General features: G+C 40.9%; 1 protein-coding gene across 1 annotated transcript in view; it reads left to right on the plus strand.

Annotated features, from left to right (window-relative positions):
- LOC102782854 (copine-9-like) overlaps positions 1–26,687 on the plus strand; it is a 213,195-nt gene that overhangs the window by 123,848 nt on the left and 62,660 nt on the right. Inside the window, exons 8-14 of the mRNA XM_087840463.1 lie at positions 7,786–7,849; positions 12,177–12,280; positions 12,828–12,932; positions 18,225–18,266; positions 23,548–23,623; positions 23,947–24,000; positions 24,140–24,201. Of these exons, the coding sequence (XP_087696589.1) occupies positions 7,786–7,849; positions 12,177–12,280; positions 12,828–12,932; positions 18,225–18,266; positions 23,548–23,623; positions 23,947–24,000; positions 24,140–24,201 (507 nt within the window). The remainder of the gene's footprint in view (positions 1–7,785; positions 7,850–12,176; positions 12,281–12,827; positions 12,933–18,224; positions 18,267–23,547; positions 23,624–23,946; positions 24,001–24,139; positions 24,202–26,687) is intronic.

Below are 26,687 nucleotides of genomic sequence, written 5' to 3' on the forward strand. Positions count from 1 at the left end.
AAATAGAATCTCATAACTCGGCTACTGTAAAAATCTGAACTTCAAAATGTCACGAGGTGCTGTATGAAGTTAGAGTTAGGACACAAATGCATGGGAGCAGGACTAATCTTAAAGGCAGTGTGATTGTGATTCTGCTTTGTATCATTGAACATACTGGTAACTGTTACTAAATGTTTAACTCACATTAATAATGAAGAAGTCTAAAAACAAGCAGATTTGCAGGACTTCTTTTGCGTAGAAAAATAAAATAACAGTCAAGTTTCTTTGTCAAGGGAACTGTACTATGTCACTTCCCATGTTGGCGGTTCCTGGGTTGTTCCTGAACATCCTAGGCTCAAGCCTGAGATGAACCAATGCCAATATCTTCAGTGAAGTTTTACATCACCATGGACTGACCAAGAAAAAAAACCCAATTGCCTCAAAATTTACAGCGTCAAGCTCCCCTGAAATCTGCGGCTGCCCACATCAACCAGAGAAATGCCTTCTGGATAAAAGTTTTATGGTCAGACGAGACAAAAATACAATGCCAGCTGTCAAGCATGGTGACGGGAGCATCATGTTCTGGGGTTATTTTGTTGCCAGTAGTACTGATATATTGCACTGGGTGGATGAGATAATGAAGAAGTAGAGCTTCATCTGAAATCAGATGCTACATGGTTAATACTTGGACACAGTTGTGTGTTCCAGCAGGGCGATCATCTCAAACACAAATGACAAAAATAGGAATGGATAAAGCACAGTGTTCATATTAGCTGTACTGTGACACAGGTCGGCACTGTGAGAATAGAAGAGAACCCTGAGGTACACCACAGGCAGTGTTGGGGAGTAACAGAATACATGTACCTCCGTTACGTATTTAAAATACAAAATATGAGTAACTGTATTCCGTTACAGTTACCATTTAAAAAGGTGGTATTTAGAATACAGTTACTTTGTTGAAATAAATGGATTACACGGCGGTACTTCCCAGTTTCATATTGTGGCGGGTCAGGACTGTTTGGGTTTTGTTTGACAGCTACGTTCTGTTGTTCCAGGCGGCAGCGTTACGGTTGCCATGGTTACAGGATGACGCTCTCTCTCTGCGTGTTTCCTGGTTGAGAGAGGCCTTGTTGTTGTTGTTGTTGTGCTAAGCTAACAGGCAGAATGCTACAAGTATAGCTCTAAAGAATGTAGCATCATGGGCAGTGTAGTCCGTGCTGCAGGGAGAATGGACTGCTGTACCCGTTATGTGTCTGTGAGCGAGGGAGGGAGAAAAAGGAAAAGTACGAGCTGTCATCGAGCAAAAACGGGAGCTGGAAGCATGTAAATATAATAATAACCACTGCAGCCAAGAAGAGCGCCTGACGAGCCCAGTTGTAAGTAAGCTATTAAGACTCGACTGTACACCGTGTTCGTGTTTTCCTCCAAAAACAATAAGTTCCGTTGGAGCAGCCTTTCAACGCCTCTCTCTGTCTCTCACCAACACAACAAAGTAAAGCTAGTTTTCGGCTACGAGCCCGACACAGAACCCACCGTATTAGCCAGAGGTCCCTTTACTACGGTTCGGAGCTGCGGACCTTCAGTAACAGTAATAAATCACAGCAATAGTACATTCATGTAGTTGTAAACAGCATGATAATATATTAAGTAATCCAAAGTATTCAGAATACGTTACTCTCATTGAGTAACGTAACGGAATACGTTACAGAATACATTCTGTAAGTAACCTTCCCAACCTTCCCAACACTGACCACAGGTTACAACATCAGCTGCTAACACTGAAAGAAAGACTTATTAGTCAAATAAGACTAGAATCAATTAGTGCAACAAATACCGATACATCGATGAGCTCACAAGATGTGAGATCCGCATGTTGTGGTCCACTGTATTATCAGTAAGATCTCAAGTACAGTGGAGTCACTAGGATCGACAATACATAAAAGGTCATTAAAAGGTCATTAAAAACTCTTGAAAGAGTAGCTTCTTTGTAATTCAATTTGGAGTCAGACTGAAAAACCTCACCAAAAACTACAACTGCTGGAAAAACCAATTTCTCTAACACTTTAGATACTTTTGATAGAGAGAGAAAGTCTAAAATCTGATGGACAATTTATTATTTTTCGTTTTTGGTGAGAGAAGATAAAATTCCATGTTTACAGTTGGCTGGTACCATTCCTCATGACCAAACAAGCATTCATAATCGTTAAAATTGATGACACAATTACATGAAAACGTGTATGTAAACAGTGAAGCGGAACTTCAGTCTATGGGAATGAGAATAAAGCAAATTGGAAAAGTGTTTTTGTGTTTGTTTGTTTTGTTCTTGAGGTCCTGAAAACCTCCTGATATCTGTTAAAATTATTTTCATAAGACACCAGAATTAATTTATCCCCCTTCCTTTCTGCTCTCCTACATTGTTGACAGAGCGCCCGAGTAGACTCATTTAGCCAAGGCTGATGTTTTAATTTAGGGCACTAAGATCTCAAAGGAGCAACAGAATCAAGGATAACAGTGCAAATATTGATAAAAGAATTTAAGGACTCTTCTGCATGAACATGAGATTTAAGGGGTGGAACTTAATAGTTCAGCTTAGTTTCTATTTGCTATAACGAACTGGACAATCTGGGCAATGAGCTACCACAAGTTTAGAATAGGGTCAAATATAACACAAATATAACACAAATATAACACTCTTAAGATACCAGAGTCTACCAGAGTGCTAAAGTCAGATTTTGTCATGCTTGACTGTTGCCAGGTGGTGTCACTGGTACCTACATGAGCAGTAATTATATTGACTGAATTGGGGAGTTGATTTGAGTTCAACTGGCATAACGGACACTGGAATTACTGTTTAATAGACAGTAGGTTCTGCTGGCATTTCTGGTGGATGGTCGGTGGACTTCATAGGTGAGGCAGAGTGGGCAAGTGCACCTATAGGTGAGCTGCAAATCTGGTAGTTGAAGAGAGGAAGAGCATCATTCTCTGTTTTTATTGCCACCTGTGGTGCAGTGATCAGCACAGTGGAACAGGTCACGTCACCTTGTGGTGCCATCGTAGAGTAGCGGCCCACAACATAAGTTGCTGGATGAATGGCTCTGACCACGGAGCTTAAGGGAATTGAAGCGTGTGTTACTTCCAGAGATGCTGGGTCAGCAAAGATCCCGTCCTTCGTCCACCACTGCACCAAACTAATTGGACTGAGTTTCAATGAAATTATTTCCTTGGTTAATGGTTGTTTTAGCGTGACTATCATTTTAGCTTGTTCCACAGCAACGGTGAAGAAGTTCTGCTTTTTGTTTGAAGTCCCAGACCTCCATGTGTTGTCCTTTGGACTGGATATATCCTCAGTTGCATTTTTTACTGGAGGCACTTTTCAAACATATATGCTTTAGGTAATTCATAGGCTTCATCTGAAATCCCTCATTTAATCATTTTAAAACAAATACCACTGGAAACATCTGGTCTGTTCTGTAGAACAATGGTTCTTGTACAGATGCAATGAGTCTTACACACAATGGTTTCTTCTGAAGAGATGAATTTTACCACTGTACTGTAACAGAGTGCCAAATGCAAATCTGGAAGTGCTTAGAGATGAGAGCAACGTAGCCAAAATGTGGCAGACCGTTTATGTTAGAGAGTGGCATTGGAGAGTGCTAAGGCACATAGTGCTTAAACATCACAGATGCTCTGTTCACTCTGCAGAGTCCCAAGCTTACTTGGGCATTAACATTAGCACAAAAACAGTGTTTTGGGAGTTTCATGGAATGGGTTTCTATGGTAGAGCAGGTATGTGTAGGTATGATTGAATTTAGTTTTATTTATACAGCGCCAAATCACAACAACAGTCACCTCAAGGCACTTTACATTGTAAGGTAGACCCTACAATAATGCATACAGAGAAAAAACAAACAATCATATGATCCCCTATGAGCAGCACTTTGGTGACAGTGGGAAGGAAAAACTCCCTTTTAACAGGAAGAAACCTCCAGCAGAACCAGGCTCAGGGAGGGGCGGGGCCATCTGCTGGGGTGAGGGGAGGAAGACGGGGTAATAAAAATATAATGTGCAGTAATTTGTAGTTGACCCAGTACTTATGTCTGTACAGTATACTAAATACTGGACAAATCCAGTCTTCATGTTCAGCTTTTTCTGTTTTTTCTGTTATCAAACTGTTCTCCCACTAGGAGCTCAGTCTGAGTGGAGTTTTTTTTCTCCTCCTCTTACCTCATGTTATGTATTTTCGTTGTTTTATTTCCTATCAGCCTACCTTTCTGACATGTCTCCCCAATGTGATGTTTGTAAAGTTGGTCAGAAGGTTCCTTTGTAAGTGCGCATGCGCCATTAGCGTGCTGCCTGCTGTAACCCTAATTTCCTTCGGGATTAATAAAGTATTCTGATTCTGATTCTAACTAGTGGGTGACTACAGGCTGCTTTGCAAACGTGAGGACATTATCAGTCTAATTCAGGTTAAGAATGTGTATTTTTGCTATATAAGTGTATTTTCTCAGAACTATTAAGAACAGTTGTAGGACAGAGGTCTCAGGTTTTGGTCCACACACAACTATATTTAAGTATCTTGCTAGAGATATTCAAAGTGAGAAAATCCACACTGCCGCCTGTTCTGTGTTTTCATTCTTTTCCCCTCAACTTTCATATCATTGTTGCTGGAGTATTTTGTTTAATGTCAAAAATGTCCTTGCATAAAACAAAATGAGAAGGCTTTTGTGTGCAATGTTACATGACTCTGTTACTGTGGAGTAATTGTGATTTTGTCTTGTCTAACATATGTGGGAGTGGGAAACCCACATTAGGCAGTGAAAAACTGAAGTGGTTGGACGACAAAAAATATGTGGGAAAAGGCCTGCTGAGACCCCTCCCCACCTTAAAACACACACACGCCCCGATGTCGTCCACGTTTAACTTATTTTCTTCATCTGTGTTGTAGTGACCTGTTTTGTCCTGCCATGCACAGTTACTGCAGTTTAACCACAGCTAGGCTGTAGCAGCAGCAGCAGGAATGTGAATAGGAGGTTCTGTGACAGTCGAGAGAGGCTCAAGGTATCTTCAATATCCCACATGACCTTGCAAGATTCATTATCAGAACTGCTCACAGACACTCATGCATTACTGATAGCTTTCTTTGTTTAACTGAGAGGGCCAGCAGTTAAATTAAAAAGCAAACCAAACTGAGATTAAATTGTCAGAAGTGTTGGAATTAATACTTGTTTCAAGCCAAATCTTTGAGTTTTACCTGCCCTCGTGCAGCTACGGTTACGTGACTGGGTTCATAAAAGAACCAGCAGAAGGGACAATGGACTAAATGAAGCAAAACCAGTTTAAGGTCACAGAAAACCGTCTCTCAAGGATAATATATTCTTTGTTTGTGTGGAATCTTCCGACTATCCCTCCTGCATAATGTAGTGTGCATGTGTAGCGGTGTGTTGGTGCCTGCGTACGTTGTCACAGTTGTTTACGGCAACATCCTTGAATCTCAGCTGGCGTTTTAATCACAGTGCAGCATCAAACAGAAGCGCAGCGTCGAGTGGATGGAACGAATCACTGTGTCACACTGTGAGGTGGAGTGTGATCTGCAACCACAGGGGATTATCAGGAGGATGATAAAGGCTTCCCCACTTCTCTATCTGGCTTCAACTTGTCTTGAAAAACTTTTAATTATGCACTTTTCTTTGTCAGGGTGTAATTTGCTTGCACACAGATCTCAGATATTTCAGACAAGGACCAGGAGGATTATGGGCCCAGAACTAGACAGGTGTGGTTTCATGATGTCTGCTTTGGATCTATAATTAAGACGGTGTGCATCTATGCACAAAATAAGATGATCTCAAATTGAGCGGCCTGATGATATTACACTTTCTTGAAGACGTTTCATCCGAGAAGCCTCTTCAGTTCTAAGCCTAATAACAGGAGCCAAGAAGTTTCGGGTAAACCCACTGTGAGACCTTGTCACAACCTATCATGTGATTCACTGAGGTCAAATGACCCAGGATGTAAGTGGGTGTTAAGGCGCTGGGAAGAGTCTCAAAACGGGATTATAGGTGGCAGTTGGTGTCGTAAGCCACCACCTCTGTTAACTGGGTTGATAAGAATGATATGAGAAATCTGAAAGAGATAAGCAACCACTTCAATATGGTCCATTTAACTGAAAAACCAAGGAAACAAGCAAATACACGCCTGAATAATTATTTTACTGATGCAGTAAACTGCTCAGCATTTCATGACATAGTCCCAAAACCCAATACTTAAATCTGTCAAGAGGCTTGAAGGAGCTAGGATGGACTGAAATTATTTCATGTGATGATGTTACAATAAATAGTCAGACACCCTCTAGTCCTAAATTAAAGGTGTTATGTTATTCAGAATCAGATGTGGCCGCTATTATAGACAAATTTAAAATAAAATCTAAAGTTAAAGATGTGTGTGGTTTGAATATTTATTTTAGAAATGCTCACAAAGATTCTTTGATGTTTCCAATAACACATATGATTAATCTATCACTCAGGTTTCCACATTGTTCCAACAACATGAAACTCCAATGTACAAACTGGGGAATAAATCAGATCTTAAAAATGACCTGTTAGTATATACTAATATCCTGAAAACATGGTTGTTAGTTTGAGGCAGATAGATTGTAAGTATAGTAAATTCATGAAAAAGAAACAACAAAGCATCACTTCCAGCAGTTTACAACAGGGCACGAGCAGAGAAAAGGGCACAGAGGCTTTGCTTTAGCAGGTGATTTCTCTCTGTGAGAAATGACTTCACGTTTCATTTTCTAATCTTAATTAAATTTTAATGCAATTGCCAAGATTGTTTTGTAATTCATCACTGAATGAAAAGTGCTCTTTCCTCTGAGACAAATTGGATGACAGGTTGACTTCTGGTTGGAAACAATCATGGTGACGCGCCTCCTGAGCCTCCAGAATTCCTCTTTTATCCTCTCCTATATCTGACAATGATAACTTGTAGGAATCAGCTCCTGGGCCAGTAAAGCTGCTGAGATTAATCACTGTAATGGAAAGTTACTGGCGATAAAGGATTTAGCAAATTGACTCTTCCTCTATAATTGTGTGATTAACTTAATGTTAATATAAATTAAGAGAAAGTCAGAAATTATGTAGTCTGCTTCATGAAGCATTTATAAAGACTGAAATAGGAAATCCTGCTATTTCCAAAGCTTTACATAGAAGCTGTGTAGACATGCAGTGCAATGAAAGAGTATTTTCCCCCTTCCTGATTAATTAATTCGTTTTTGTGCATCTTTATCCTTCAAACTCACGTACTCGACCAGTCTGGTAGCTTGAGGGTCAACATCAAAAAACAAGCAAAAAATAACACAAAATAAAGCAAACAACAACAACAACAACAAACAAACTGGTTTAAAGACCTGAAATAATTATGTCCTCTTTCTCTTTATTTTATCTTCCTTCATATTTCTCAACCAAAAATTAAAGTTAAGTGATTTTTTACAGGGAAATATAGTCATTGCTCATTTGTTGATGTCTATAACATTGTAAATTTAATTTCTGGCCACAGCTTATTTCTCTGTTATTTTCTTATTTTTGATTTATTCTCTTATTTATTTTTAAAGGACACTAAAATTTTAGCATAAGCTGAAATTGGGAAGTAGTCAGATTTTCCCAGAGAACAGTAAACTATAGCTTGAATGATTCATACTTAGTTTTAAGTATTATTCTTTTATTGTGAGACATATAATTATACAGCCACAAATCTTTTTTCAAATACTTGTTGTCCTGTATCTTACACTTTTCTCTCTCCCTTTCTTAGTGGTATTCCTGGGAAGAAGTGTGGAACCATCATCTTCACCGCTGAGGAGCTGAGTAACTGCAGAGTTAGTATCAGCTTAGACGAACCTTGTGATACAAACAGTAAGAGGAGTTAGAAAGTTAAGCATGGCAGCCCGACCTCATGATGGTCACAGTCTGTGTTTCCAATTGTTAACCAAGTAAATTTAAATTACCTGGATATTGAATGACCATTTAAATGACTTCAGGATAATTTTGTAATTTGCATCATACTCTCAGTGTGATGAGAAGAGCTGCTCATGAATTATAAATCCTTTTTTACACTTTGTTTTTTATATCCATGTTAAAGAAAATCAGATTATGTATATATTAGGGGTGCAACGATACACAAAATTTACGGTTCGCTTCGGTTCGATACTTTGGTGTCACGGTTCGATATTTTTTTTATACAAAAAAAATGTTCATGCTTTTTTAATTTGTCATTTATTAAAATTATAAATATATATTTTAACTCAAACGTACAGTTTTTAAATTTAATGTTGCTGAAACAACAAAGGGATAAAAAAAATAAATAAATCTGATGGAGAAATCACTCATCTTTGGAAAAGAGAGTTTATTACAGAGAAATGTCTCTTTCCAAAATAAAAGCTATACTATACGCTTCTTCTGGGCTATATTCTCAGCAGCATATTAAACATATCAGGTCCCCATAAGGAGAATCATATGCTAACGGCTGTCTAAATGACTCGGGTAAAGTTTGTAGCATGCGTGCTTGTTGTTTTTGTCTGCTTCCACTTGTCTTTGCACTAGGATGATGTCGGAGTAAATGTGCAGTCATATTTGTTGTGTTCCCACTAGTGCTGTCAGCGTTAATCTGAAATGATGTTAACGCCACAACACGGCAAATGTCCGTTAACGAGTTACCGCGGATCGCCCCGTGCGTGGGGCTGGACAGCATCAACACGTGAACAAGCTAACTGCGCTAACACACTAGTTCCCACCCATGTAATTGAGCATTGCGTGGCACATCCAACATACTGTTTTACTTTAGTCCATGAGGCGCTTACCTTCAGGGTCATACGTCACATGAAGACCAAAATAGTTCCAAACGCCAGATCTGAATGAGGGTGGGGGAGGTTCAATTTGCCATGTTGCAAGGAGAGCTTAACTTCTGTCTCGCTAGCTTGCCCTGCGCTCAGTGAATCTGCGCTCGACAGTGCAGCCTAGGCAGAGTAGTCGAGCGCAGATCGACTGAGTTGTCAACACAGACAGCATCGTCAGATGGAAAGTTGATAAAATAAATTAAAAATTTTGTATTGTTCGATACATATGCGTACCGAACCGAAAGCACTGTATCGAACAGTTCAATATCGATACGAGTATCGTTGCACCCCTAGTATATATGTAATCAGGTTTGACCTTCTTTGCTTCAGTATCAGACTCGTGGTGGTGGTGACAGCTCAAGAGTCCTTGAGAACTCTGAGAGCCCTGTTGGATTTATTGTTCAAATGTTTGTCTCTGAGCAACAATGTATCTTCTATACATTTCAATTAACGGTCAACCCAGTACTGCAATACCTTTTGCACCAGAACCTCATTTTTTTTTTCTTAAAGAAACAAAACAAATTGGTAGAAATATACCAGCCATTCACAGAAGTAGGCCCATTTCCAGAACCCAAGGACCAATGGGATTTACAATCTCTGGATAATATCTTTGCTGAAGATGAAGCAGAGGACACAAAACAGCATATGGATGACCATCTTTCTGAGGATCCCAAAAGGTTGATTCTGTTCATCTGGACGTAGAGTTTTCAGTGGAAGAAACATTTAGAATAGAATAGAATTCAACTTTATTGTCATTGCACATGCACAGGTACAGGGCAACGAAATGCAGTTTGCATCCATCCAGAAGTGCTTTAGTGATATAGATATATTATACAATATATATTAGCAATAATATAGATATGTAAGTATATTACAGAAATGGGTCTATTATGGTATGTTATAATGTACACGGTATGAAGTATGTTATGAATATTCTATAACTATAAGTATGTACAGGCTGTAGTGAGTACAAGCTATGTACAGGCTATGAACAGGATATAAATATGAAATAAAAAAAATATACAGAAATCTGACATATACAGTTATACAGAAATGTTAACTATGCAAGTTATAAACAGTTGTAGGATTAAAAATTATCGTCACTCATCCAGGTGACTTCTTAAGTCTCAGCTGACTGCAAGTCTCCCCAACCTTATAAGCAGTACATTTGCAGAATGACTGAAACTAGCACCACTGAATGAACAATGGGCTGGGAGGTCAGTTCCTTGATCATTAATTCTCATGACTATTGATTAACTCCACTGATAAAATCCCACTGATCGAAGCTCATTGATCAAAGATCACTGATCAATGGAAAGAAAGCTCCACCCGATCCAGGATTGAAGGACAACTGTTGCCTAAGTGAAAACCCTTATGTGTCAGGAGTATCGGAACAGTTGAGAAGCATTTTTTCTAAACACCGCGTCTCTGTGGCTTTTAAACCACCCGACACAAATAGAGTAATATAGTGTACGCTGATGATTTATACACCAGGGAAACCAAACAACCTCTAGCAAAGCTGATGGTACGATGAAGAATTCGTCAGGCGAGGACTCCGCAGTCTATTTACACCTACAGGCCAGTGGACACTCTTTCAATCATGAGGATGTACACATCGAGCGGGGAGTCAAGGAGGTCATTTACGTGAAAAGGGAAAGACCATCTCTGAATCGAGGAGGGGGGCCTAAGGGTACATCTGTCACCATCTTACAATGCTGTGATTGCAGCCATTCCCCAACTCTCTGTGAAGACCATTGATCATGATTACTACTATGTCCAGCCTGGGAGCTTGAGGGTCATGCCCAGTATCTTTGCTGTTCCTAAGAATGTGCTCTTCTAGACAGAGATCTCGGATGTTGTTCTTGAGATATGCTGGAGCCACTTGCCCAGTTCTTGACTGGTGTGATAGACCCCAGCCTGTATCATGTGCTCAGAGCTTGTTCCTGTGCTGTCTTCAGTCCAGTTTTGTCCAGCCACTGGTAGGATTCCTGGATGCCAGCCACTTCCTCTATCTGCCGGTGCTACATACCATGCAGGGGCTTGTCCTTCCATGATGGTTCCTCCTCTTTCTTGGGTTTCTGCTTCCTGAGGTATTCACTCAACATACGGTCGATTGGGGCCATCTTCCTAATATATTCCTTCCATTTAGTGTAAAGCCTCAGGGTGCTGGACTTGGGGTGAAACCCTCCATGCATGGTAAGGAGCTTCCTTGTCTTGATGTCAGTGGCTTCTATCTCCTCCTTTGGTCAGCTTATTATCCCAGCAGTGGACCTGACCACAGGCAGTGAGTAGGTGTTGATAGCCCGGATCTTATTTTTACCGTTCAGCTGACTCCTCAGGACTTGCCTGACCCTCTGCAGGTACTTGGTGGTTGCAATTTTTCCTAGTGGCTTCTTCAGGGTTCCTGTTTGCCTGTGGGATCCCCAGGTACTTGTAGCTTTCCTCAATGTTATATATAGTTTCATGACTTTTTAAGCAGTTCCTCCCCGAACAAGATCTTCCATGCTACTCAAGCACACAGTTTTCACACAGAAGTGTCATCAAGGTTTGAATCTCATTGAGACGTCTTTTGAGGTGGACATACTCATAATTCCATTCCCAATAAGTGGTGCTTTAACTGTTTCTGACTATTAGCATATCAGTGTGTTCAAAATATTTTCTTTTTCAATGTAAAGTCTGGGGCAAATGAAAATGTGTATTTATATACAGTTATAGCATTTTCATACTTAATGAACATTTTACACACCACCACAGTCATGCCATTTAATGAAAACTTGCACTATTATAATAATATAATACTAATTCCTGAAGGCTTTGCGGACTAAACCAACCCCCTGACCCCCTCAGAGGGTTGGGAAGCGCATCTGTAACCGGAAGGTCGCCGGTTCGATCCCTACCGCCTACTGGTGTTGGCCAGAGGGGCCGATGGCGCGATATGGCAGCCTCGCTTCTGTCAGTCTGCCCCAGGGCAGCTGTGGCTACAGCTGTAGCTGCCTCCACCAGTGTGTGAATGTGAGAGTGAATGAATAGTGGAATTGTAAAGTGCTTTGAAAAGCGCTATATAACTGCAATCCATTATTATTATTACAAATGGCTCTGTGTTATATCCTGTTGCCACTAGGTAAAGTTCTTGTTGGGTTTGAGTCATGTGCTCAATAGACTTTTTGTCTACGGATATTACAGTTTGCTAGACAACAGCCTCTTTTAAGTACTTATTGTCAAATTATGTTCAAAAATTCATAAGTTCATTCTTAAAAAATAAACTTGAAGATAGACAGGATTCTGAAAGAAACTGTTCTTGTTTTCCTAGGACATAGCCACTATGCAGTTTTGTGCAAACAAGCTGGATAAAAAGGATTTCTTTGGCAAGTCTGATCCTTTCCTTGTCTTCTACCGGAGCAACGAGGATGGCACGTGAGTGTTTTTGTTTGGAATGTGTGAATTGTTAGAGAAACTGTATATCCTCTGATATGCAGTCAATCTGTTAGCTATAGTTATCTAAAGAAAAGCGCTGCTCCTCTGTTCCAGTTCTGGCCTTATTACTGCCGGTGAGTAAAAAAAAAATGCTAACACATTTGTCTTTTGGATCCAGTCCCACGAGGAGAGTGAAAGGTACTAACTCTTCAGAAGGAAGAAGTAGTTATAGATTTTCTCTACACTAAAGTAGAATGTTTTAATTTGTACTTCGTTTAAGTTTTAAGTATTTCAAAAATATAGTTCAGGATAAAAACGTTCTGTTTACTCTGGACTGTTTCTGGTGTCTAATGTTACATTTCATTTAGATGATGAGTAGCATGAAGCCTTACCAAATGTCGTTATTTAACCAGGGATATGTGGTATCCAGGGATACATTTTGTTCACTATTTCCTGTCAATCCTAGAGCCCACCAACATGTGTCTCATGAAAAAAAAAAAAAACTCTGACATTTCATCTGTGTTGAGATGTCTCCTTTTGTTTGCAGGTTTACGATCTGCCACAAGACTGAGGTGATCAAAAACAACCTAAATCCTGTGTGGCAGTCATTTACTATTCCTGTTCGAGCGCTTTGTAATGGAGACTATGACAGGTGAGAGAACAGTGCACTGATTACTTTCTTATTTTAAATCTTTTCTGTTTAATAACAATCTTTACTTCTTCGTACGACATTATGCTATCAAATATAAAGGTTTATACTGAGCTAACACAGGGTCAGCTACTGCAAAAAAAAATAAAAAATAAATAAAAATAAAAATAAAGACAAAAACCCGACAGCTACTACTTCAAATTTAATTTGCTACTAATTTGTAGTCGAACAAAAAACAGCTCTCACCTCTTTGATATGTGTCTTTACCAGTGTTGGTCAAGTTACTTGAAAATAATAATTAGTTACTAATTACTGATTACTGCTCCAAAAAGTAATCCCATTACTTTACTGATGACTTATTTTCAAAAGTAATTAGTCACTTTATTACTTAGGTACTTTTTAAAAACATGAATACAACCTGAATAAGTAATAAAGCAACAGATCTTTCAGCCCAATTCTATTTTTTCTGCGTAATCCATCATATTAAACTGAATCAAATGAAAAAGTCTGTTTTTAAAAATTGTTTTATTAGTTTTAATCTTTTAACTTCATGCACATTGCATCAAGCAAAAATTTAATTATATGCAGCAGTTTCTGACTGGAAGAAATGTGTTTAACATTTAAACCTATTTCCTGCAGTTTCCGGCTTATAAAATAAAATAAAGTTTTGTGTTTACACTTTTTCAAATAGATGCAAGTAAAACACAGCAAAAAATAAATAAAAGCAAAGATTCAGCAGCACTGAGTCCTGTCTCTTAAATCTGTTGTCACCTGTTTAGCAGGAGTGGGGCGGGTGGAGGTTTGTCCGGTGCCACAGCGGTCATGTCAGTGGGAGGATCCGAGGGTTTCTCTGTGAATGTCACATTCCCGTGGCAGCGTGCTCGGAGCTCGCTCAGATTTGAAGTTTAATTTTTCGCTGTAGAAAGAAGTTTTCTTCCCACGCAGAGTGAACAGCAGACGCTGATGTTTTTGTAATTTTTTACAGAATCAAACTCAAAGTAATGTGAGTACTTCCAAGCTTTAAACGCTGCATGGTCGTACTCTCTCCTGCTCTCCATATTATCCATCGTTGATCTGCACACGTCTGTTGCTGTGCAGGCTAATTTGTCACAGACTTTTGCCACCTACACTATGTCCAGGTCACAGTCTGCTAGTCAGAATTTGGTTATATCATGGAAATGTGATGCAGCTACAGTGTCAATGCTAGTTTTGCTTTCCCTGTGTCTTTGTCAAGTCTTTCCAGCTGTGTTTCCAGTGTGCTTCCATTCTCCCTAATCACCCTCGTGTGTGTATATATTTTGTCTGTTTTCTCTTTGTCTCTTATCAGGACGTCTGCTTCTCTTGTCCATGTTTCAGGGTTCCCTGTCCCAGTCTTGCTAGTATTTTCATTCAGCTTTTAATAAATGGCTCATGTTTTGTTAAAACCCACTACTGCCTGTACATGTATGCATTTGGGTCCTTATCCTCTTTCCTCACTGTCTGCTGCCATAGTCTCATGACATACTGTGCTTTATTGGACAACCAGCGTCCCTAACCTTAAACCCATAGAGGTATTGTGAGGAGGAAGATAAGAAAAAACCCAACCTAGAAATATAGATGAGCTGAAGGAGGGTGAAGGAGCCCCAACCAAGTACTCATTACATTTTCGACTGTACTAGTAGTTTGAAGTTTCTTATTTCTTTACTTTTTTCTAATTACATAAGCCACCTCTGACCATTGGAAAAACATCACCACAAAAATATACTTGTCATCCACATGTAAGTTTTTGACATTCTTATCTGGAAAAATATTTATAGTGGAAATTTCATGTTTCCACTATAAAAAATATAGCTGTAAAAAATATAAAAAATATATTTTTCAGCTATAAAAAATATGCAGCTATATTTTTTTAATACAACATTTACAATATGAGAACTTACATTCACTCTGATGTTAGAGGCACACAGTGAATATGAATCACTCATATATCCCAAATTAGTCAATTTTTTGTTGTAGTTTCTATATCAGCTTCTTATTCATCTATTTGTAGCATATTTTTCTTTATGGGATAAACAGTAATCTTTCAGAAAGTTCATCTAGGATTTTACATAGAATTGTGCAAAAGACCACATTAGTTGTTTGTGTTGTTTTTCACTTATTTTATAGTCTAAAAAAGAATTAATGGAAATACTTACACTTAAAAGATACTGTACAACTTAACGTTTCTACACACTTCGTTGGATTTGTAATGCCTGACGTAAAGTACAATGAAAAATAATACAAGGTATAATTGAGAAGTTCCATGACTTCATCCATGAAAAGCATAGAACGTCTGAAGGTTCACGTGTACTCATCAGGACTGCAGAAACATCTTCTTTCTTAAACTGGGTCTGCCTTCAAATTGAAGATTTGAGGTTTGTCTTTCCATATTCATACTGAATCCTGTATAAAGCTGAACTCTGTGGTGGTCAGAATAATGCCAGCAGTCGGCCGTGAACTCAGTGTCGGGCCAGTGCTGGTGTTATTGAGACTAATGCAGAAGTAATAAGCAGCAAACACACACGAACAGTATGTACATCTAAGCCTAAATCAATCAACAAATAAGGGATTACTAAGGATTTTCCCTTAGACAGTAGTTGTCTTTCTTCGCACCTGAAGTGAATGTCCAGTTGGGATAACCACATTTACTCAGGGCCTTCTTGATAGGATATTCTTCTGCTTCCATGGCTGCTGTATCTGTGGGGATGCCTCTCATCATCCACTGGAGCACAAAGTGTCTGTCATCAGGAGGCTACAACACAGAGCGAACACCAGCACAAGTAGCACATAATCACCAGACTCTTAATAGAGCAGATTCAGTGCTGTGGTGAGTTTTAAAACAAGATTGGAACACTTCCAGAATTTCATATTCGTACAGGAAGGACTTAAATTGAGTGTAGACAAAAATTTAAAGGAGTTTAGACAACAAAGGTAGCTTGGAGACAGGCCCGACAAAAAAAGGGTTAAGAAAAGGGTTGCACAATAGCATCTTTAAAAAAATTTTGGCACCACACTAGAGGTCAGACTACTGTTAATAATGGCTAGGATGAATGTGTGGGGGGTATGTGTGTGATGCTAAATTTTGAGTCCTGGATTTTTGAGGGTTCTTCGCAGTATCTTAGGTGAACCTAGGACTGTGTTGTTCTGCACAGAGACTTCTTATACACTCGGATTCTGCTGGAGCTGCTCTTCCAGTATCAGGGTTACAACTCCTGTTACCACCGTGACTGCTTTGGACTTTACTTTCCACATCTGCTCCAGTTGTTCCTTCTCTATTTTCTTGTCCTCCTTCCTGATGTTGCTGTCTGTTGGGTTTGCCATATCTATCACAATATTTTGTCTTCTGCTCCTTGTCACCCACTGCTACAGGGGTGTCAAACTCCAGGCCCCAAGGGCCGGTGTCCTGCAGGTTTTAGATGTGTCCTTGATCCAGCACAGCTGATTTAAATCGCTAAATTACCTCCTCAACATGCCTTGAAGTTCTCCAGAGGCCTGGTAAGGAACTAATCATGTGATTCAGGTGTGTTGACCCAGGGTGAGATCTAAAGCCTGCAGGACACCGGCCCTCGAGGCGTCGAGTTCGACACCCCTGCACTACTGTCTGGTTAGTTTGCCAGCAGCTGCTTGTCTGTCTGGAACTTTTGGTGCCATAGGACCTTATTGTTCTCCACCTCCTTTGGTGGTGTCTTGTATTGGGTATTTGGGACTTCTAGTCCATATAGTGTATACTGTTCTTTGCATCTTACGTTCTGCTACTATATGGTGGATAGTCTCTAGGGCACCTTTGGACGGACTTGTTGGCTTTGGTATATTCCTGCCTCTATGGCTGGTGCTTAGGGCCTGTTATTGGGCTGCCATGATCAGACATAACAATGAGGTGGAGTTGTTGCTACGAGTAACACAAAAGTACAAAGCTGCAAAAGCGAGTGAGAATTAAAGAATTTAAAGAAAAGCTATCTGGAGCATGTACAAACTGATATCCATCTTTTTTAGGGCAGTCAAAATTGAGAGCAATCAAAACAACCGCTGATAAGGTACTCCACTATCTTTGTTTATTTGGTCACATGACTGCATCACATGACTAAAATACGTCATCGTTTTAGAAAGTCTGCGTTTTCGTGTGTCCACACTGCAACGGGACAGCTGCGTTTTGAAATGTGTGCGTTTTCGAGAGCGTTTTCAAAACGCTGCCTTTTTCCTTGAGGAAAAAGGCAGCGTTTTCAAAACGCTGCCTTTTTCCTTGAGGAAAGCGCCGTCTCAGTGTGGAGGGGAGGTCAAAACGGAGAGAAAACGATGCGCTTTCAAATGAAAATGCATTAGTGTGAACGTAGCCTAAATAAACTCCTATCAGCAAGGATATCATCTGATTGTTGGGGCTTTGTCTCAAATCTTGTAGGGTCTTTACTGTACAAAATAAAGCACGTTGAGCGGACTACTGTTGAGATTTGGTGCTGTTTGTTTAGACACTAAAGCTGGTGGGCCTAAAGGAGGTTCTTTAAATACGAGGAGTATGTGTATCAGAAAACCAGGGCACAGAGACTGAGTAGGTCTAATCAAAGAAAGTTTATTCCCTGAGGAAGAAAACAGGCATAAATACTTTTTACACTAAAAATCCCACAATAAAATTGTCCAAGAAACGCAATACAAATATCAAAGTAAAAAACTCAAAAATAAACACTAAAATCACAATAAAACCGACTATAAAACAAATACAAATTTCTGCTGTGTAACATATAAATGTATTAAATTTAATTACATTTAATTACTTCTTACACAGTAGCTGTTTAAGTCACAGAAAACTGGACCTGCATGTCACACAGGCAATCAACCTGTACAGGAAAAGGGTAACACGAGTCCCCCTCATACTTGTGCCTAAAGCACAGCGCACACAGTCACGTGGATGATTGCACGGCTGAAAGAATCTGAGTCATAGCACCGACTTTAAGGATGTTTTTTAAAGTTGTCTTATTTCAAATATATAATCCATTATACATATTATTTTTTCCATTATTTTCATTATTAAATGAATTTTTATATATTATATAATTATATAATTTTTGACATGACAAACTGTATAACTTTAGGGTCACCATTATTTTAATTGATTTCATAATGTGAAACATCTTTTGAAGAAAAGTTAACTTACTCAACTTTCTGACAGTCTCTCTCTATTGTCTTCCTGCCATTTCACTTTCTCACCCTCACACTCCCGCTTATCTTCTGTAAATCTCACCTATGTCTATCTCACCTTGGCTTCCTTGTCTCACCTCCCTCCAGGACAGTCAAGGTGGACGTTTACGACTGGGACAGGGATGGGAGGTACGTGTTCTCACTCGGTGTGACTCTCCTTTTCCTTGCTTTAATTTTCAGCTCCACACGTAGTCTCTGAAATGTCACACATTATTCTTTCTGACCCAAGGCATTTTATTAGAACAAGTGAAGAGCTCCACCTGCTTGGCACACACTGGGCAATGAATGAAATCTTGTGAGTGAAAGGTTGCAGCTAAGTGGGTAGGAGGTCAGGTTATACATGGCTTCTGCGTCTCATCACAGATGCTGGCTACAGTAGGAGCCCTCATACATGTGGGGCTTAATTTGCAGATATCTTGTGGGGGTTTTCAGGCTGTCTGACCTCATGTTGCTGTTCCACAAATTTTATTCTGAAAATAAGTTTTCAGTCTGTTCTATCTTCTGTCTCTCTTTTCACGTTTTGTGAGAAAAAAGTAAACCTGAAGGAAATGTTTGTCTTCATCAGGCTGTAATTCTGATGCATTTTTACTCAGTTTCCCTTTTAGGCTTTGACACAGTATTCTGTTTTGTCAAAACATAAACATAACAATGACAAATATATACGCATAATACATTTTTGGATAAAATATCTCTTAAATATCTCTATCGACCAATGACGTGTCATTGTGACAGGGACAAAGAAAGGGAGTGCTTTGAGGCTAGACACTTTTTCAAAATGCAAACAGACACTGACTAACGAGCCACACATCACAAAAGTTAGAGCCATTAGAGGATCTGAGTGCTCTGTTGGGGCTATACACGTCGAGAAAGTCTGTTAGGTAACTGGGCGCCATTTTTAAAAGTATACAAAAGGATTTTAAAAACAATACGGTATTTAACAGGGAGCCAGTGTAGATTGGCTAGAACAGGGTGATGTGATCATGCCTTCTGGTGCCAGTTAAGAGGCGTGTTGTGGCATTTTGAACTAATTGCAAACGCTGGAGGAGAGAGAATTGGAGGCCCATGCACAGAGAATTGCAATAGTCTAGTCTCGAAGTAATAAAGGCATGGATAAGCTGTCCAAGGTCTTTATGTGGAATATGGGGCCTTGCCTTGGAGATTTAGCGTAGCTGGTAAAAACTCGTTTTCACAACTGAGGACACTTGTTTGTCTAATTTGAATCTTTGTGATCTAAAGCACAGGACAGCAAGGTTTAAAAGGTAAATAAAGCCTAGTTAAATTAAATATCTACAGCTGATTTAATTCGGAGCAGCTCAGTGGTGCGGTAGTTAGGGCTGTTGCCTCACAGCAAGAAGGTCCTGAGTTTGACTCCGTCATCTGGCCAGGTCTTTCTCTGTGGAATTTGCATGTTCTGCCTGTGTTTGTGGGAGTTCTCTCCACTTCCTCCCACAGTCCAAAGACATGCAGTTAGTGGGGTTAGATTGACTGGTGATTCTAAATTGCCCATAGGTATGAATGGCTGTCTTTCTCTATGTGTTAGCCCTGTGTCAGATTAGTGACCTGTCCAGGGTGTACCCCGCCTCTCGCCTTTTGGTATCTGCGATAGTTTAATGTGTGAGAAATACCACATCATAGAAGCTGAAAAGGATGCACTTCTCTTTAAATTAGTGCAACTTAATTGCAACTATTTTGTATAAGTTTGTAATACAAGACAACAAAAGGAAGATCCATGCAATCCTTCACATTGGTTAAAGGGAACCCCGGCTATTAAGACATGTTTGCGCTAAAATATGTACTGTGCTTTCAATAACACATATGTGGTACTAAAATACGCCAAATGTTTTCCTTAAGCACCATCCATCCATCCATTCGCTTCCGCTTGTCCTTTTCCAGGGTTGCGGGGGGCGCTGGAGCCTATTCCAGCTGTCATGGGGCGAGAGGCGGGGTACACCCTGGACAGGTCGCCAGTCTGTCGCAGGGCTAACACACAGAAACAGACAACCATTCGCACTCACATTCACACCCGCATTCACACCTATGGGCAATTTGGATTAATCAACTAACCTATCCCCACAAACTGAGTTTGACACCCCTGTTCTAGAGCATCGTCTACTAGGATGCTATATGAGCACAAGTGGCATGTGTTTGAAAGCTGGTGTGTAGAATCACAGGCCATCCCTTTTCAGTGCTCTGTGGCTGTGATTCTGTCATTTCTTCAGGCCCTGAGTGATAAGGGTAAAGCCTTCTCCACCATCAAGGTGTATTTGGCAGCAATTTCAGCCTGCCATATTGGTTTTGAGGGGAAGACTGTTGGCCAGCATCCCTTAATATGCCGTTTCATGAAGGGTGCACGGTGTAAATTGCCTACATCTAGGCCACTGGCTCCATTGTGGGACCTTCCCACAGTATTAGCTGCGCTCTCCTGTTGCCCATTTGAACCCCTGGAACAGGTTGAGTTAAAATTTCTGTCCTTGAAGACGGCTCTATTAATTGCTTTAGCTTCAGCTAAGCATGTAGGAGAGATCCACGCTCTCTCAGTGCATCAGTCATGCATTCAGTTGTCCTCGGATAATACGAGGGTCAGTATGCAGCTAAACCTCGCCTTTATCCCAAAGGTTGTTGGCACATGTTCCCCTACAGACGTGCCGGCCTTTCACCCACCGCCTTTCTCCTCAGAGGAGCAACAGCGGCTGCATACCTTGTGTCCAGTCCGTGCAATGCGCGTTTATATGGACAGAACCCAGAGTGTCGGACAAAGTGAAAAGCTTTTCATGTCCTGGGCTAAACCACATAAGGGAAAGCCTGCGTCTAAACAGCGCCTCTCCCATTGGATAGTAGGAGCAATTGCCCAGGCCTATACTAGCAGGGGTCTTCAGCCCCCTGCTGGCTTGCGTGCACATTCAACTAGAGGTATGACAACCTCATGGGCTCTCTTTAGGGGAGTTTCTATTCAGGAGGTGTGTGCAGCTGCATGCTGGGCCTCACCTCACACATTTGACACGTTAGATGTAACAGCACCTAACCAAGCGCATTCAGTCCTCAGTGCAGGTTCTTCCCCTGTGAAGTGCTGTTGGGGACAGTTGTCTTCTTAACAGGCATGTCTGGCAATCCAGGAGTCAGTATTCCTCCCGTAGTGAGACAAGAAACGAATGCTATGAAAGAGAACTTAAGGTTATGTATATAACCCCGGTTCTCTGAGTAGCATGAGTGAGTGTCTCACCAGACCGCCCTCCTTGCTATGGAAGTGAGGAAGAGGAAGAGGTGGGCTTGTTTTGAATGACATCTGACGCTATGTCAGCCTATTATATAGGGAGGCACTAGCTCCTCCTGACATGGGTGTCACTTAGCCAGCCTGTAAGGGCTGGCGTAATGGTATTTGAGCTTCTGATGAGGTCATGCAGGAGGCGTTCCCATAGTGAGACACACACTCATGCATGTTTCGGCTTTTCCACGTCCCACGTCGGTTAAAGCGCTGCGGGAGTTCTTGGGGGGTCTACAACCACTTTCTCCCCAGAGCTGTGCACCTGCTGCAGCCACTCTATGCTGCCTTAAAGTAAAACAGCTAAGGACCCGGTTGATTGGCTCCCTGAACGCATCCAGGCATTTTCTGGGGCCAAGTCCCTGCTGGCTAACGCCGCCCTGCTGCCCCACCCGTTTCCGTCGGCGGAGATTGCGTTGACCACCGACGTGTCAGACGTGGCGGTGGGTGCGGTGTTAGAACAGCGGGTCTCCGGTGTCTGGCAGCTGCTCGCTTTTTTCAGTCGCACGCTCAGGGACAGTGAGCGCAAATATAGTATTTTTGACAGGGAGTTGCTGGCCCTGCACCTCGCGACGCGGCATTTCCGCTTTTTTTTGGGGGGGGGGGGGTCGGAGCTTTACCGCGTTCGTCGATCATAAACCCTTGACATTTGCGATGTCCAAGGTCTCTTCTCTGTGGAGTGGGCGCCAGCAGCACCAGTTGGCTGCCATTTCTTAGTTTACAACAGATATTCAGCACGTGGCTGGTAAGTCCAACTGTGTGGCTGACTGTCTGTCCCGCGTGCTGGTTTCTCCCGTTTATGTTGGCATAGACTTTGACGTTACGGCCGCTGACCAGTGTGCTGACCCGGACGTCCTTGACCTCCAGTATGCGTAAACTGACCTTGTACTGGAGGACAGACCCGTGTGGAGGCTGTTTCCATTGACAGACTTAAACCGGCACATGTTCTTCTGGATGATCCAGTGGTGCAGGCCCAGACCCCCCGCCATGGCCATCCGCCTTCCACTCGACTGCACAACTCTGCTTATTCCTTTGGGAGAGCCCCCCCCCCCACCTGGCGGGCCCGAGCTATCTTCAGCTTTTCCTGACTGCCCATGCCAGCCTGGTCCTCTTGCTCGTTTCCCCACAGCCAGTTTTCCAGGTTCAGCCGTTCTGGACATTTGATTAAAGCAAGGGCTTTGGACTAGGGGATGACCCTAGTGGGTGTTCGGGGGGGCATGTATGGTGGACCACTGGAGGGCTGCACTCACACCCAGTTCTCAGGAAGTGTTGTTGCTGTGTTTTGGAGGGAAAACTGTTCAGTTGTGTGGTGATGAGTAATAAACGAGGAGTGTTAATCAAGAGCTCCCATGGCATCTGTGTTTACCTTTACAATATTATATTTAGATGTATTTAGATGGAAGCTAGCGAGCTAACTTCCTGCTAACTTCTAACTCAGTTAAATGTCATAAATTCTGTTTTCATGGATGCCTGGATGTTAAACTTAATTGTTACACCTGGCAGAGCAGCCACACTGATCATTTTATCACAGATGAACAAATTTAGACAGTTTTTCAACTCTCAGTAATGCTGCAGTGATCATTTGACTTTTGCAGCGGAGTTTGCTAAGAATGCTAATAACATCAGACTCAAAGACTAGATAGTGCTGGTCTACCAAGTCGTAACCAGGTCACTAATAGACAACTTAATTGACACCATTGCTACACTATGAAAAACAAAACAGGTTAGCTGAACTTATACTGCTAACAACCAATACACGTCATCGTCCCAGAATGCATTGCGTGCGAAAAAACATGGCCGCTCCCACGGCTCCAAAATAGTTTTAAACAACAAAGATTTAATGAATAACAACAAAAAAATTTTAGTTATTCTTAAGTATGTTTTTATGTGGTGGAGATAATTTGTAACATATTTAGAGTTCTTGTCATAATAGTCGGGTTCCCTTTAAGTGGACCCTTTCTATTTATATTTTTTATATATTTATATTATATTTTGTATTTCACAGCTTAAAAAGAAAGAAAATATTCGGACACCATGTTGTTGAACAAAAGGACTATAATTTTTTGTCAAAAAGAATAGAAAGTCATGTTACAGATACAACAATATCTGTTTTCTTTTTATTTGTTATCTTTATCTCATTCTCCCTTCCAGTCATGACTTTATTGGAGAATTCACCACAAGCTACAGAGAACTATCCCGAGGCCAAAGCCAGTTCAATGTCTATGAGGTAAAAAAATGAAAAGAAAAAAAAGACAGAGTGCAACAAGAAGTTTCACTTTGGTCACAAAATAACAAAGATTTTCTCCAAAACCTATTTTTTGTTGATTGTGTCGATGGTATTAAAAACACAGCAGTGCTTTAGGAACAACACACTAGTTCCTTCAGTGTTATATATTATTCATGAAGTAATATTCCTTGTGTTATGAATTCCAGCCTTTATTTGAGGACAGTATTAAATCGCCACCTGTTCATATTAGCTTAGAAATATGAGGAAAGACTATATAATGTGTTCTGAAAAGCTTGTTTCATGTTTCCTCTCTTATGGTCAAGGTGTTGAATCCTAAAAAGAAAGGCAAAAAGAAGAAATACATCAACTCAGGGACGGTAAGACTCGTCAGTGTGTCACGTCGGATGACTCATAGCAGTGATTTATCAGTCCAGTAAATGTATAATGTTTGCCGTTAGCCTGTCTGTAACCTCTCTTGGTTCTCTTGATATTTTTCCCTTTCTCCCAATCTTCAAGGTGACCCTGCTGTCTTTCAAAGTGGAGTCAGAGTATACATTTGTCGACTTCATCAGGGGAGGGTAAGAACTCAGTCAGTCATGTTTCATTAGGGTAGAGTCGAACATACACAAATGATATTACTGGAAGGTAGTACAAAGGGTGCAATGTGTTATAAATAGGGATGGGTACCGGTATCCGGTGCCATGATGGCACCGGTTCTGACATAAACGGTAGTAACCAGACCGAAAAGCAGCGCACATTTCGATGCTTTATTTCGGTGCTTTTTTTTCCTGAGCTGTGATACACTTTAGTTTCTAGCCAATCATTTTACGTTTCCGAGGACAGTAGGCGGGCCCAGGTACGTACGTTCTTTTAGAGCAGAGCTACAGATTAAAAACGCCCAAGGCGAAGCGGTCAAAGTCTGACTGTACTTCACAGCACAATATGCAAACTCAGCAGCCTGCAACAAGTGCTTTAAGGTGATACTGTGATACTGTCAAAGGAGGTAACACCTCAAATCTGATGAAACACCTGGCGACGCATAGCGTTTTTTTAAAAGCCGAGAAATGCGCTGTATTTAATAGCTTGCTGCGAGACCTCACACCGAGCACATCTACTGCGGGTGTGGTGCCTGTTATCGGACCCGGAGTTAGCAACATCCCCCAAAAACCCGAAGAGGAGAGTCCTGGCCCCTAGCCCTGCCAGTGTAGCAGAAATGATGAGGATGATGATGCAGCAGCAGCCGTTCTTCTCTGCGTGAGTAGCTTAATGTTGTTCATGTGTAATTTACGTTGAGTAGGCTAACCACGTTATTAAATTTATGCATGTAAGGTGAACTAGCAAACATCATCATAGCTACATGCGGCTGTCTTCTTGTTTGATGGCAGATACTCCCTTCACCCTGGCCAAAAAGGCTAAAATGACCAAAGAAAAAGTGGAAAACAGTTAAACATGAGAGGTTTTTGGACAAAGTTTGTGTTTTTCCATTGTTTAAGCACTGCTTCCAGCCAAGAGTGATACCATATATGCCCCATAGCTGCAGAAAAGGCTAACATTGTTATCTTTTTACAAAAAAACAGCTGAACATGAGAGGTTTTTGGACCAAGTTTGTGTTCTCCATTCTTTAAGCACCGGTTTGAGCACCGTTTGAGCACCGGCACCGTTTCAAAAGTAGCGGTTTGGCACCGGTATCGGATAAAACCTAAACGATACCCATCCCTAGTTATAAACTTTGACTAAAATGTTTACACACTTTGCTTACATTCTGGTTTTCCAGTGAAAAAAATCAGCCCTCATTTGATTCTTGAGTCACAGTTTAGTGACTCTTCACAGCTTCTGTCTTTTATCCCCACTGCTCTGTTTGTCGAAGCTGACATTTAGTTTGCCACTGCACGCAATGTTGTTCAGATAAATGAACCAAAATAGCAGATTTCACTAGAAAATGTCTGCTTCTGATTGATGAGAACTTGAGTTGTCACTGAAGATGACCTTGACTGATGTTATACTTTTTACTTACATCAATTATTCAAAACAAAAAAGACACATTGAGTATCACGACAAGCTGGGCAGTCATGGCATAACATGAACATTCGTCTTGTTCCAACATGACTGTATACAAAGCAAGCTCCATAAAGACAAGGATGAAGAACTGGGCCTGGAAGAACTCTGTGCCTTTGGGATGAATCAGAGCAAAGTGGATTCAGGCCGTCATGTCTGACCTCACAAATATGCTTCTGGAGAAATGGCCAAAAATTCCCATTCTAATCTGAAGCCAGATGAGTGAATACTTTCAGCAATGTAGTGTGTTTCTCATACTTTTACTTTATAAAACTAGGGGTAGAAAATGTTTTGGAACAAAAGAGCATCTGTAATAATGCTGTGGTTATAAAACAATAACATATAAATAACTAACCCCCAACATGCCAGAAAAATGCAATATAACTCATTAAACTGAAATGGCAATAAAGCAGAGGGCATAACACAAGAAAGTCAGCTATGCTAACTGCTCTCAGCACAACCTAAACACAACAGTAACTAAATCTAAAGCAAAAGCTTAAGAAAATTCACAGTAATTCAAAGAAAGTGCTTCACCCCTGTACTTCTAGTTGGTTTACTGACAACCACAGATTGCATCAGGCAGAGCAGACAAGTGTAGCTGATGATGTCATATTGCATCAGCTCTAACTTTGACCAATATGAGCATGCTTTGAGTTGCATCAGCTGCATCAGGGTCACTCTGAACGTTTGATTTGTTAACCACGTAAGCTGAAGTAACTAGCGTTTCACTCATAAATACTGTGTGATATTAATACAATAAATGTGTTACATCAGTCAAGCAAACAGGCTGGAAGAAAAAAATTCCAAGGTAGTGCACTTTATTTGAACACTGATGTCTCTTAAACCATCAGTGAGGCGTTTGCTGCTGCCTCACTGCTTTTGTTTTAGAGTTTTATATTGCTGAATTACCCTCCGGGTACTCCGGCTTCCTCCCACCGTCCAAAGACATGCAGCTTTAGGGGATAGGTTAATTGGATAATCCAAATTGCCACTAGGTGTGAATGTGCGA

This window comes from Neolamprologus brichardi, chromosome 5 (genome assembly GCF_056152115.1).
Source record: "Neolamprologus brichardi isolate AB-2024 chromosome 5, ASM5615211v1, whole genome shotgun sequence".
NCBI lineage: Eukaryota > Metazoa > Chordata > Actinopteri > Cichliformes > Cichlidae > Neolamprologus > Neolamprologus brichardi.